Raw genomic sequence first — 12,691 nt, forward strand, 5'->3', positions numbered from 1 at the left:
AAAGGTACGGCTACAACATAAAGAAAGGGGGAGGCTACAGCAAAATGGAAGACAGGGCTACAACTAAATGGGACAGGATGCAATCCCAAAATAATAGGAAGGGCTTTGTCAAAAGGAAAGGGAAGCTATAATAAAACAGGGTCGACCAGTCCACCAGTAAAAGGTTTCTTAGGATTCCTGGACCTGGCTGATCACTACTGCTATACTGATCCACACTAGAGCACTGCATACTGGTAAGGTTGGGTTCACACTGTGTTTTACAGTTTCCATTCCAGTATGTTTAATTTTGAAATACAGAAAAAATGTGGTGAACCACAGTTTTGTGTATATAGAATTCCATCAGTTTTTTTCCATTTTCCATTATATTGTAAGTCAAAGGGAAACACATTGTGCTGTATCAATTTTTCAACATATTTGTTAAACCGAAACACAGTGTGAACACGACCAAACTGAATTTTAGTATATGACATTCAAATATTTAAAGACTTTCCAAAGTATTTAAAAAAAAATCAGAGAAAGCCATAATGTATTAAAAGCATATTTACTAGGATTTAGTAAACACTGTGTCTCAGTTTTGTGACATGTTGATGCGTCCCACTTACTTAAAATGAAGTCCATTAATGTTCTGAAAACCCCATCCACTCAATCCCCTGGAAGAAGACTATCTCTAGTTGCTGGCCCCCCTTACTTCCACTAATAGCACTAGTCGAGCTACCTTAAAACCTGCTGTGACATAATCTTCCTATTTCTCTTTCACTCCTTATCATTTTAAGATCTCTGCTTGCTGTCAGTGTATTGCTGTAAACCTGTCCTAACCTATTTCTGCTAACAGAGTTGACGAGCTTGTTGTACCATATCAGTGCTGGTATGTGCTATCACCCTGGAATCCAGCAAAGAGAATTTCTGCTGCTCTTGCATTAACTGCACAATGCATAATTTGCCTAGACTGACACTTTGTAACAAACCTTCAGCTGTATGAGCAGGACTATCAATGAAAGTCTATAGGACTGTCCCATTTAACCCCAAACCTCTCTCATTCTAGCAATCAATGGGGTTCTGAACATTTATGTCAAGGATTTTCTTAGGGCCCTTTTACACAGAAAGATTATCTGACAGATTATCTGCCAAAGATTTGAAGCCAAAACCAGGTACAGACTATAAACAGAGATCAGGTCATAAAGGAAAGCCTGAGATTTCTTCTCTTTTCAAATCTTTGGCAGATCATCTGTCAGATAATCTTTCTGTGTAAAAGGGCCCTTATTGTGTGTTTACACAGGCAGATTTATCTGACAGATTTTTTAGGCCAAAGTCAGGAATGGATTTGAAAACAGGAAAAATCTCACTCTTTCCTTTATGACCTGTACTCTGTTTATAGTCTGTTCCTGGTTTTGGCTTAAAAAATCTGTCAGATAAATCTGTCTGTGTAAACACACCATAAGTGTAAGCAATTTGAGAGATTTATTGCATTATCTTGTAGAAAGATTCCTTTGTTGGGCATAGCAACCAATCACAGCTCAGCTTTTCCATCTTAAACTTTTTTGAAAGCTGAGCTGTGATTGGTTGCTCTTAATGTAAGATGGCTTGAGAAATCTCCCCCAATGTTTCTGTTCACTTACAGCAAGCAGAGATTTTTAATTGGTTAGAAATACAAATGGGGGGAATGTATCGTTGCTCTAGCGCCTATAATTTAGCATAATTTGCCCCATTTTTACACAGCCATCTTCACACTGGCATATTAACCGTGCATCTACACCTTTTATGGGCAATATTATGTCTTTTTTGCTTTCTGAGACATGTTGGGAGGGGCTTTGCTGGAGTTAGGTTTGCTGGTTTTAGGTTTAGGTTGCTGGAGTTAGGTTTTTAAAAATATTCACTATTTTTGCCGCAAAAAAAGTGATTTAAAAACACTCCAAGTAAATCATGCATCTCATGATATTTATGATCGACTTGATATTGACATGAATTAAAAAGTGCAAACCAGAAAAGTGGCCTGAAAAAAAGTGCAAATGATAAATTCCAGCTAAAGTCTATTAGAAAGTGACTGTACTTTTCTTCTAAAGTGACATAAGACTGATGATGAATCAAGCAGCCGCTGCCATCTATCCTGTTCAATGCTAAATACATTTAGTGCTCACCTTGTGGTTCCATAGTTTGCTCTTTCTCCTGAAGACAGACAGAAACATTATTATTACCGAGCTGTAGCGACATCAGTCAGGACAGGACGGTCATTTATATATATAGTAGAGGGCACTAGCAGTCACCTCTACTCATACTGCCGCCCCTACCTTCTCCCAGGGCTTGCTTCAGCAGATCGTGCTTAGCTTGCAGCTTGGTGATGAGATTGCTTCCATTCAAATACTCCTTAAATTTCTGAAAGATGAAGGAGCATAAAAACGGATGACCATACAGAAAATACCATATGGATCTGAAGGCAGCAAACGTCTCTCCATAGGGGTAGTATTACAACAGTCATAGTCTTGTACATAGGAGACAGTATTATAGTAGTTATATACGTAAACACAGGGGAGCAGTATTATAGTAGTTATATTCTTATACATAGGGGCAGTATTACAGCAGTCATAGTCTTGTACATAGGAGCAAGTGTTATAGTAGTTATATTCTTGTATATAGAAGCAGTATTATAGTAGTTATATTCTTGTACATAGGGGGCAGTATTATAGTAGTTATATTCTTGTACATAGGGGGCAGTATTATAGTAGTTATATTCTTGTATATAGGGGCAGTATTATAGTAGTTATATTCTTGTATATAGGGGGCAGTATTATAGTAGTTATATTCTTGTACATAGAAGACAGTATTATAGTAGTTATATTCCTGTATATAGGGGCAGTATTATAGTAGTTATATTCTTGTATATAGAGGGCAGTATTATAGCAGTTACAGTCTTGTACATAAGGGGAAGTATTATATTAGTTATATTCCTGCACATAGGGGCAGTATATGGCTATGTTTACACAATGTTCTTTTTGGTCCTTTTGTGGTCGTTTTTTTTGGACGGCCATCATTTTGGCGCCAAAACACGTTTGTTTTATGCAAACAAAGCTGATAGATAGCTTTTAGGTACCTTTCAAATATTCATTTGTGTTTCCAGAACATAAAAAAATGCTATTATTCTTCAGTGAAAAATGTTTTCCATGCTCCTGATCTTCTGAGGGCTGTAACACCTGCTCCCCTCCCTGCAGCTGACGCTCAAACAAGCAGGTGGACTACAGAATGAAAGCATTTTTCTATATTCTGGAAGCATAAACATATATGCATATATGTCTCCTTGCTCTAAGGCCTAATAATGTAAGCAGTTTGGATAAAGAATCGCATTATGTACGTTAGTCAGATGCAACATTTGTTTTGTGGCCATCTTTTTGGACGGCCATAATTTTACCTCCAAAAGGTCATGATAAACGTAATAAAACAACTATGTGTGAACAAAGCCTAAGTCTTACATCATTATTCCTGGAGAATTTACATGCCGCTGCTATGTTTATACAACGTATGGATAGCAGTCGTTGTACTGAGTGTCAAACAAAGACGGTAGTTAGATTGAAAATTGCACTGAATTCAATGCACAATGGGGAAATAATTGAGATGTCAATTTTTTCAATGGCTAGATCAAACATTGTGTGAACAACGGCCGTTTTTTGCATTGACTTTAATGCAATACTATGAACACTACACTAATGCAACACTAAGAACAGTCTTTGTTTTAATTGAAAACAACGGCCGTTCTTGTCATAAAATGTATGTTGTGTAAACATTGCCTAGATCAGAATATTCTGGGTGAATCACATTTGGAACTATATTACGTTACGCTCTTCTATTATACTGCTGGATACTATTGCTGAGATAAATTATATCTGGCAGGCACAGGATCTGGAAACTGTAATGAGAATATTGCTCAACATTAGGCCCGGACAAATTGAATTCCGTCTACCTCCTCACTGCCACTACTATATCATTTTCTGGGGATTATAATTGTTCCTCTACAAGTCTACATCATGGCACACTACAGCACTATGAAGATGACATCATTCAGTTCAAGTCATGGTAAACAAGAGGATCTTACTGAGAAGTAGAAACTCTCAGTCTCCTGCTGGTTGGCTCTTCTCTTGGAGATGTTCAGTTTGCTCATGTAAGTCTCGGAGGCAGCCGATTTGATGGACTCAGTGGAGCGGCTATGCTGGAAGGCATCAGATACATCAAAATCCTCAACTGTCAACATGTCCTGCAAAGTTTGCATGGTGGCGTCCAGGGTCTTCCTCACCTGTTTTGCAGATACAGTTACATAGGTGAGATCAGATCAGGCCGTATAAAGTATGCACTCTACCTAATGGAACGCTATAAAAAGCCAATACTATCTTGTGAATAATTAAGGTGGCCACAGACATTAGACAGCTAGCAGACATTAATGGTTCATGTCTATGGAGGCTCGGGAGGGGGCAGTCAGGCTGCTACGATATAACAATAACTATTAACTTTATAGAAAAAAATTTTACTTCAGGACTGAGTTTCTGCTTTTAAAATTAAAGTGTTATTTCAATGGGTCATTCTCATATGCCCTCTATAGCAGTCATATCAAACTCTGGCCCGTGGTGCCATTATTTTTATGGCCCGCCATGCTTTTCCATTGCTGTATTAAATTTGGCCCTCCTGATGTTGCAGCAGATTATACTATGGGTGGTCCGTAGAGCTGCTTGGACCACCCATAATATAATCTCATAGGCCGCAGGCAGTTTTTAGCCCATGGCCTAGAAGTATCTCAGTAGTGCCCCAACGGTGGCAAAGTCATCGTGCGCATCCTCCAGCCTCTGGAGCCGCAGGAAGGGTGAGTCCAAGCTAAGGGGGCAGTCATGAACAACTACAGTAGGGCTGGCTTCTATTTTAAAGACTATTCTTGAGGACTGGCTTCTACATAAGAGACTGTTGGGGAGGGCTGGCTACTATATAAGACTACTAGAGAGCGCTGACTACTATAAAAAAAACTATTGGGGTGGGCTGGCTACTATATAAGAGTCTACTTTAGGGACTGGCTTCTATGTAAGACACAATTGGGGAGGGCTGGCTACTATATAAGACACTATTAGGGAGGGCTGGCTACTATATAAGACACTATTAGGGAGAGCTGGCTACTATATAAGACACTATTGGGAGGGCTGGCTACTTTATTAGAGACCATTTTGAGAACTAGCTACTATATAAGACACTATTAGGAGGGCTGGCTACTATATTGGGCACTTAGGAGGGCTGGCTACTATATAAGACACTATCGGGAGGGCTGGCTACTATATAAGACACTATTGGGAGGGCTGGCTACTTTATTAGAGACCATTTTGAGAACTAGCTACTATATAAGACACTATTAGGAGGGCTGGCTACTATATTGGGCACTTAGGAGGGCTGGCTACTATATAAGACACTATCGGGAGGGCTGGCTACTATATAAGACACTATTGGGAGGGCTGGCTACTATATAAGACACTATTGGGAGGGCTGGCTACTATATTGGGCACTTAGAAGGGCTGGCTACTACATAAGACACTATCGGGAGGGCTGGCTACTATGTAGGTTTTTAATAGTAGCTTAGTATGTGGGGCACTATTTGGGGAGGCTACTACATGGGGCACAATTATGGGATTACCTACTGCTTGAGGGATATAATGGGTAACTTTCATGTCGGGAAAATTACTTTAGGATAGGCAATGCCAGAAACGCAGCACGCTCCTCTTACAGGCACTGAAACACTGCATGCAATCTTCATTAAATATCATGGTTGGCCCGTGACTTTGTCCAATTTTTTTATTTTGGCCCACTGTGTATTTGAGTTTGGCACCCCTGTTCTAAAGCTTTAGATTTCTGAGAAAACCAGGTGACAACTAGTAATAACAACTCATCCTGTCCTGAATAGATTGTGGAGTAGTTCCACAGTGGTACTAAAGCGGTGGATGTATCTCTATAGAACTAAATACAATGGCCATATTGGTTGTGGCTTTTTTAGAGTCCTGAAGTGCTTAGTTAGGCAAAAATATGATAACAGGGGGTATCCATACACTACAAGAATCAATTCTTGTTTAGGAAAGCTGGATGCAACCGCTAGATAAAGCCATATTTGCCCACCCAGCTTTCCTACTAAATGATATAACTAAGACATGGCTGAACAGAATTATTATCAACTTGACAGATGAGGACGACTCAAGGACTTATAGTAATTTCATATGCAGAACAAAGCGTGTAGTTGTAACAGACCGAAGAACGGGATTGATAGTGGATGCCCTGGGGCACAACAATGTTTAATCACCTCATCTGCCAACTCTATTAACATGAAAACTGGAGAAGGAGGGTTTTTCTTCTACATTGTGAGAACATAAAAGCGGACTTAGAATATACTGGCTGCCTGCCATATACAAAAAGACTGCTTCAAGGGTTGAAAATACAGATATACTATATATTAATAAGAGAAAGTAAAATCTGCCATTGCAGATATTCAAGGCATATACACAGATTTACATTGTGTAACACAGAATCCAATTTTGTAAAAGGAGAAATAAAGGTTGTGATGCACAATAATATTCTGTACAATGAACAAATCTGTCACCGAATTCAATAACTATGTGAAACAAAATGACATGTTGCTACACAGAAGTATTTCAGGGCACAAATTACAATTGTGTGATACAGAGTACAGCTTGCAACACATTACAGAACTGCATTGAGGACATCGGGGCCTGGTGCATCTGTGTATTACATGGATAACTTCACTATAATAAAGAACATAAATTATATAGTATATTGAAGTTACCTCCTCATTCTCAATCTTCAGTGTCATAAGGCGGGATTGTAGTTGATGGTAACGCACCAGGAGCTCCATCTGTACTGGCTGCTGAGCACTCACCTGGCACACCTGCAAAACAGCACCATGAATAAAGTGTGTCAAAAAGTTATTGAACTCTCATGTCCAGAAATATCAAAACCTTCTAGAATAAAGCAAAGTAGCATGACAACGTACCTCATCTCCCATATGAGGCTGAAAGTCAAATTTGAGGGGAGGACAGAAAACCTGGTTGCACAAGTCCATGACTTTATGCTTGTCGCTGCGAGCGTCCAGATTATCCACCGCATTCTCAATAATGTCCAGACCCTCATGGCGGGAAGTTTCCAAGTTATACTCAGCAGACAGGTAGGTGCGGAAAGTTCGGGCAAGACTAGCATGAAAGCCCAGGTCACAGCACTATGAGAACAAGAGAAATCATAGAAATGGATGTGGCCTATGCTGCAGATATATGTATGACCACAGGACCCTAAACCTGTAATACATGATCTTCATTAGTAAGTCTAGACTGATGACAATACTTCTCTATAATAAACAAAAGTATTAAAGTAGATATATAGTGGCAGTGTTATAGTAGTTATATTCTTGTAGAAAGCAGGTAATACTATAGTAGTTATATTTTTGTGCACAGGGAGCAGTAATATTTATTAGTAATATTTTTGTGCACAGGAGCAGTATTATAGTAGTTATGTTCTTGTAGAAAGCAGGTAATACTATAGTAGTTATATTGTTGTGCACAGGGAGCAGTAATATATATTAGTAATATTGTTGTGCACAGGGGCTGTATTATAGTAGTTACATTCTTGTGGAAAGCAGGTAATACTATAGTAGTTATATTTTTGTGTACAGGGAGCAGTAATATTTATTAGTAATATTTTTGTGCACAGGAGCAGTATTATAGTAGTTATATTCTTGTAGAAAGCAGGTAATACTATAGTAGTTATATTGTTGTGCACAGGGAGCAGTAATATATATTAGTAATATTACTTTAGGATATAGTATAAAGTAATATTAGTTTATTACTATAAAGTAATATAGGGGCAGTATTATAGTAGTTATATTCTTGTAGAAAGCAGGTAATACTATACTAGTTATATTTTGTGCACAGGGAGCAGTAATATATACTAGTAATATTTTTGTGCACAGGGGGCAGTATTATAACTGATTTCTTATAACGTTTTTGTCATGCAATCTAAGAATGATCACATTTATAGATCTTGAACTGGAATTGTCATTTAAATATTATAGATTGCCGACACGGCTGAATTGCCTTCAATGTCCACAGTAGAAAAATGACAAAGGCAAGTTCACATCTGTTTCAGTCTCCTGAAATGAGTATAAATCAAGCAGTCACGACTGACAGCCCATGGTATGTGCACATATATAACCTAAGTATGTCCCAGAAGACTGAGCTGAACACCTGGGCTCCGTCCTGTGCTGACAGCCATCCCCATGTTACATTGTCACATAGAGGAGGAAATTAGAGAAGAAGAGAGGAGGCCGGCCATCATCATCAGTCAGCTGAGAGCAAGGAAATGAAGCCATCTGCTGCCCCCCAGCAGGGACATTGCAGGGAAGGAACGGGAAACCTTCATATTGTACAATACTGTAATTGTATACTGAAATGTGCTGCAGTCTTTTAATAGATTTTGTGTTTCACTTACTCACCATTTTTAAAACCTCTGCTTGTTGTCAGCGAATGGGAATAACTAAACTTTCACCCCTGAAAGCCTGTCCTGGCCTAGTCCTGTTTGTTACAATTTTATTTACTCTACTCTGCTCCATGACTGAAACACAAATCTATCTTCTGCCCTAATGGTTTACTACACTATGAGGCTACGTTCCCATTTCAGGAACATAGCGGGGAAAGGCGGCTGTCTCGTTATATTGATGGCTGCAAAGATCATGATCATTATTTTCGGCAGTCAATATTTCTCCGGTATGTACCTAAAGTGGGAACATAGCCTAAATCTGGAATCCAAGCTTTTTGGCTTTAAGAGGGTTTTCCAGACTAGATACAATTCCTCAGAAATGCTTTTTAGATATACAATATAAAGCGTGGCTATTTATGGCAGCAACAAGGAGCACTCACATCAATAAGATCAGACACGTCGTGAATGTAGTACTTGCTGATACATCCATTGGTGGCCGCCAGATTCAGCAGGTATTCGTTTCTGGCCTTGGTACATTTCAGCTTGTTCTCTGAGTATTTCGCTTGTCTCTGAAATCATAGAAAAAATCAAATAACAGAAAGTAGGGAACAAAAAGTAAAACAGTGAGATAAAAAATAAAATATAATATTGATTATTAGTAAAAGTATGTGGAATATTCCAAACAGTCTGATGATTTGTACAAATGCAACTCTCATCGCCTCTTGTCGACTTGTAGTGCAATTTGGCAAAAGCATGCAGTGCCTGATAAAAGGAGTGCGCCTCCTAATGAATCAAGTGGGCCAACAGGATTTTACTTAAAGGGGTTGCCAATCATTAGTCATAATTAAAGATTCTGTGGGGGTTGCTGGGAACATAAGTGTGTATATTTACATGGCCAGCTCCGCCACCACTTCCGGTTTTCAGGCTACCCGGTGCCTGTTTCTGTCCTCTTTTTCTGTGTAAATAAGCTTTGTATACAATTCGGAATATTACCAGTACAGGTCTACTGCCCGTCATAAGGATAAGTGACAGAGGGATTAAAGTCGATCGGGGCACTGACGCTAAAGCGGGTAAAGTAAGTACAGTGCATTTTTTTTGTTATTCTTTTTTATTGCAGCCATATTTTTTGGCCCTTGAAGGTAGCACATTTATTCGGCCGATTATCGCTCCGTGAAATAGAGAGAACGATCAGCCGATAATCGTGTCATAGGCTGACCGTTCATTTAGGTTCAGACCTAAAATCATCGTTCGCCACCAGCGCATCGCTACGGTGCAATAGCGGTGCGCGGCGGCGACCGACGATTTAAGCAGCATCATACATTACCTGTCCGGGCTGCAGGTCTTCTCCTTCTCCCAGTCACGAGCCGCAGCAGCTTCGGAGCCGGGCTGTCTGAACTGACAGACCGTTTAGCTAATCACTGGCCGAAACCGCCGCGGCCAGTGATTGGCTGAGCGGTCTGTCAGTTCAGAGAGCCCTGCTCCGAAGCTGCTGCGGAGCGGGACCGGGAGGAAGAAGGAAAAGACCTGCAGCCCGGACAGGTAATGTATGAAACAAGGGCTGCAAGGACATCGGTAACAATCATCAGGGCCGTGGAATAGGCCCAGTAAAAAAGTGCCGATCTAGCAGATCGGCGCTCGTTTACATCGTTAATTCTCACCCCATCTGTAAGGGTCCATTTGCACAGAAAGATTATCTGACAGATTATCTGCCAAAGATTTGAAGCCAAAGCCAGGAATGGATTTGAAAAGAGGAGAAATCTCAGGCTTTCCTTTATGACCTGATCTCTGTATATAGTCTGCTCCTGGTTTTGGCTTCAAATCTTTGGCAGATAATATGTCAGCTAATCTTTCTGTGTAAATGGACCCTTACCTTGCTGCATTAAAAAAAGGTCTGTATACTTTCTATAAAATCCTCTGTAACTTTAATTTCCTCATAATTCTTAAGATCTTTGTTTGCTGTCAGTGGATTGAATCATACTTGCATTGTATGCTTTTCACATATGTGTTGCATTGGTATTCAATCCAGACAACATGTTCTTATAACATGCTGCTCAGGCTGATGCAGAGTTAGACGACACTCACACAAACAAGGAGGTTTCCATTCACTGACAACATGCACATAGTGAAACACAAAGGGGGAGATTTATCAGAGTGCTGCCTTCTTGCTGGAGAACACCTGCTATAACCACTGACTGCCTGATGAGCAGGCAGGGGCAGCGCAGCAAGGCCGGGCGGAGGCGTGCCTCCACCGCGCCTCATTTATCAAGATTTACATCTGGAAACAGGCATAAACCAGGCAAAAATTTACACCAGCTCCGGAGCAGTACACTGGTGTACACTGCCCACGGCGACCAATCACAGCTCAGCTTTCAGCTCTGCCAAAATGATAGAGGAGCTGTGATAGGTTGTTTAGAGAGTCCACAACAGTGTCTTTTTAACACCTTAATTCCTGCAGTATGTTGCTTTCCATACCCATAGTAATCTCATACAGCATACAACAACCCCCACCTTCTCCTTCATCTTTTCAATCTTTTTGGCAGAGCTGCGTCTCTGTTGTCTGTCCTCGTGGCGCAGGGCATTGGGTCCAAGCTCTGCAGACTTGCTGAACTGCTTCTCCTCCTGTTTCTCAGCGTCCTTCAGTTTGCTTTCAGCGTTAATACTTTCTGAGTGGTACATATGATATGTCTTCATTACCTACAAGTGATTCAAGAGGTGATACTTTCAAATTAGTTCCTAAGAGAGCTACGTTGAAGACTTCTCACCCTGCCAGCACCCTATTTTGTACCCCAATATGACTATCTACAGATGGGTGTCTCCTACCACTTGGAGGAGATTCTGTCTTACCTAAAATTCCTAGTGATGTTTCAAAAACATTGCTCTGGAGTCAGCAATATCTACCTTTTCATATAATGATCAATATGATACAATATAGGTGAAATGCAAGGATGTGGTACCTGTTTGTGTTGTTTGTCAACTTCTAATCGAGGATGCGTGTAGGCTAGAAGGTGTTCATTGCAATAGGATAGCTGGCTTCTGTAACATCCCTTGCAGGTACATTTAGTACCAATGCAGAGAAGCCCCGGCCAGTGGCGTGCTCCGTTAATGCTGCAAATCACCAATGCGTTTCAACAACTGGATAGGGTTGTCTTTGAAGACAACCGTACTTAGTTGTTGAAAGGCTTTAGTGATTTGTGGCAGATACGAGGATCCATACTGCCGACAGTGATGTCACTGATCCGAACTCTACGTGGGGAATCGCTGTGCAGCATTAATGGAGTGTTCCACTGGCCAGGGCGCCTCCACTATGGACGTTTAGTACCTGGAAGCAATGTTGCAGAAGCCAGCTATCCTAATGCAATGAACACCTTCCAGCCTACATGCATCCCTAATTGGAAGCAGATCCATCCTAACACAGTGAACAGGTACTGCATCCTTGCATTTCACCATTATTGTAGCATATTGATCCTAATTCAAATAGGTAAAAGTTGCTGACTCCAGGGCACTAGTCAGTGCACGTGCTGGGTACTTTCCTTATATGTTTAGCTCTCTTTGTTTATAAGGTTTACAGGGTTACCTTATCAGTATTCTAGCAGCAAGTGGTGTAGGGCCGGTGAGGCAGATTGTGCAGTCATAGACAGCAGGCTCTTCCATATTTATACAGATGTTTCAAGAACACTGACTTATAGGAAAGCTATCTCCAACAGGTGGCACTAGAGACAGTTGTTTATCATCTGGAGGAGAGATGATTTGTATACTTTTCCCCAGAGAACAGTGGCTCTAAGGGCCCTATTATACAGGGTGAGTATAGTCTGAAGTGGCTGATATCGCCCTGGCAAAAAATCATCGGCCATCAGCCACACATCTCCTTGTGTAATAGGAAATGTACGGCCAATGGCTGATTGCAGCAAAGAAACCCACTAACAATCCACCCTTTGTTCGTGCAGCCATCCCTGCACAATTACCCAGCCATGTAATAGGCTCTGTGAACAAGCAACAGTCAGCTCATGGTCTGCAAGGCGAAACAATACCCCTCGAGAACAATATTCCTCCAGGACACTCACCGTATACAGCTCATTTGTGACTTTTGCCAGCTCCTCATGCATTTGCAGACCAATATCTTTACTCTGCAAGACAATAATATTTTTATAAAGATACAAAGAAATACAACTATTATATACACTAGACTTTGTGCTTTGGC

At 40.6% G+C, this 12,691-nt stretch overlaps 1 protein-coding gene across 2 annotated transcripts in view; it reads right to left on the reverse strand.

The window, feature by feature from the left end:
- The window catches only part of SRGAP3 (SLIT-ROBO Rho GTPase activating protein 3), a 77,732-nt gene that overhangs the window by 12,960 nt on the left and 52,081 nt on the right, over nucleotides 1-12,691 (reverse strand). For both annotated transcript variants that reach the window (XM_069966651.1, XM_069966650.1), the window contains exons 4-11: nucleotides 12,555-12,617; nucleotides 11,002-11,187; nucleotides 8,934-9,062; nucleotides 7,019-7,240; nucleotides 6,812-6,913; nucleotides 4,082-4,279; nucleotides 2,286-2,370; nucleotides 2,136-2,163 (exon numbers count right to left, since the gene is read on the reverse strand). In XM_069966651.1, the coding sequence (XP_069822752.1) occupies nucleotides 2,136-2,163; nucleotides 2,286-2,370; nucleotides 4,082-4,279; nucleotides 6,812-6,913; nucleotides 7,019-7,240; nucleotides 8,934-9,062; nucleotides 11,002-11,187; nucleotides 12,555-12,617 (1,013 nt within the window). The remainder of the gene's footprint in view (nucleotides 1-2,135; nucleotides 2,164-2,285; nucleotides 2,371-4,081; nucleotides 4,280-6,811; nucleotides 6,914-7,018; nucleotides 7,241-8,933; nucleotides 9,063-11,001; nucleotides 11,188-12,554; nucleotides 12,618-12,691) is intronic.

The sequence above is a fragment of the Dendropsophus ebraccatus genome, chromosome 4 (genome assembly GCF_027789765.1).
Source record: "Dendropsophus ebraccatus isolate aDenEbr1 chromosome 4, aDenEbr1.pat, whole genome shotgun sequence".
Taxonomy (NCBI): domain Eukaryota; kingdom Metazoa; phylum Chordata; class Amphibia; order Anura; family Hylidae; genus Dendropsophus; species Dendropsophus ebraccatus.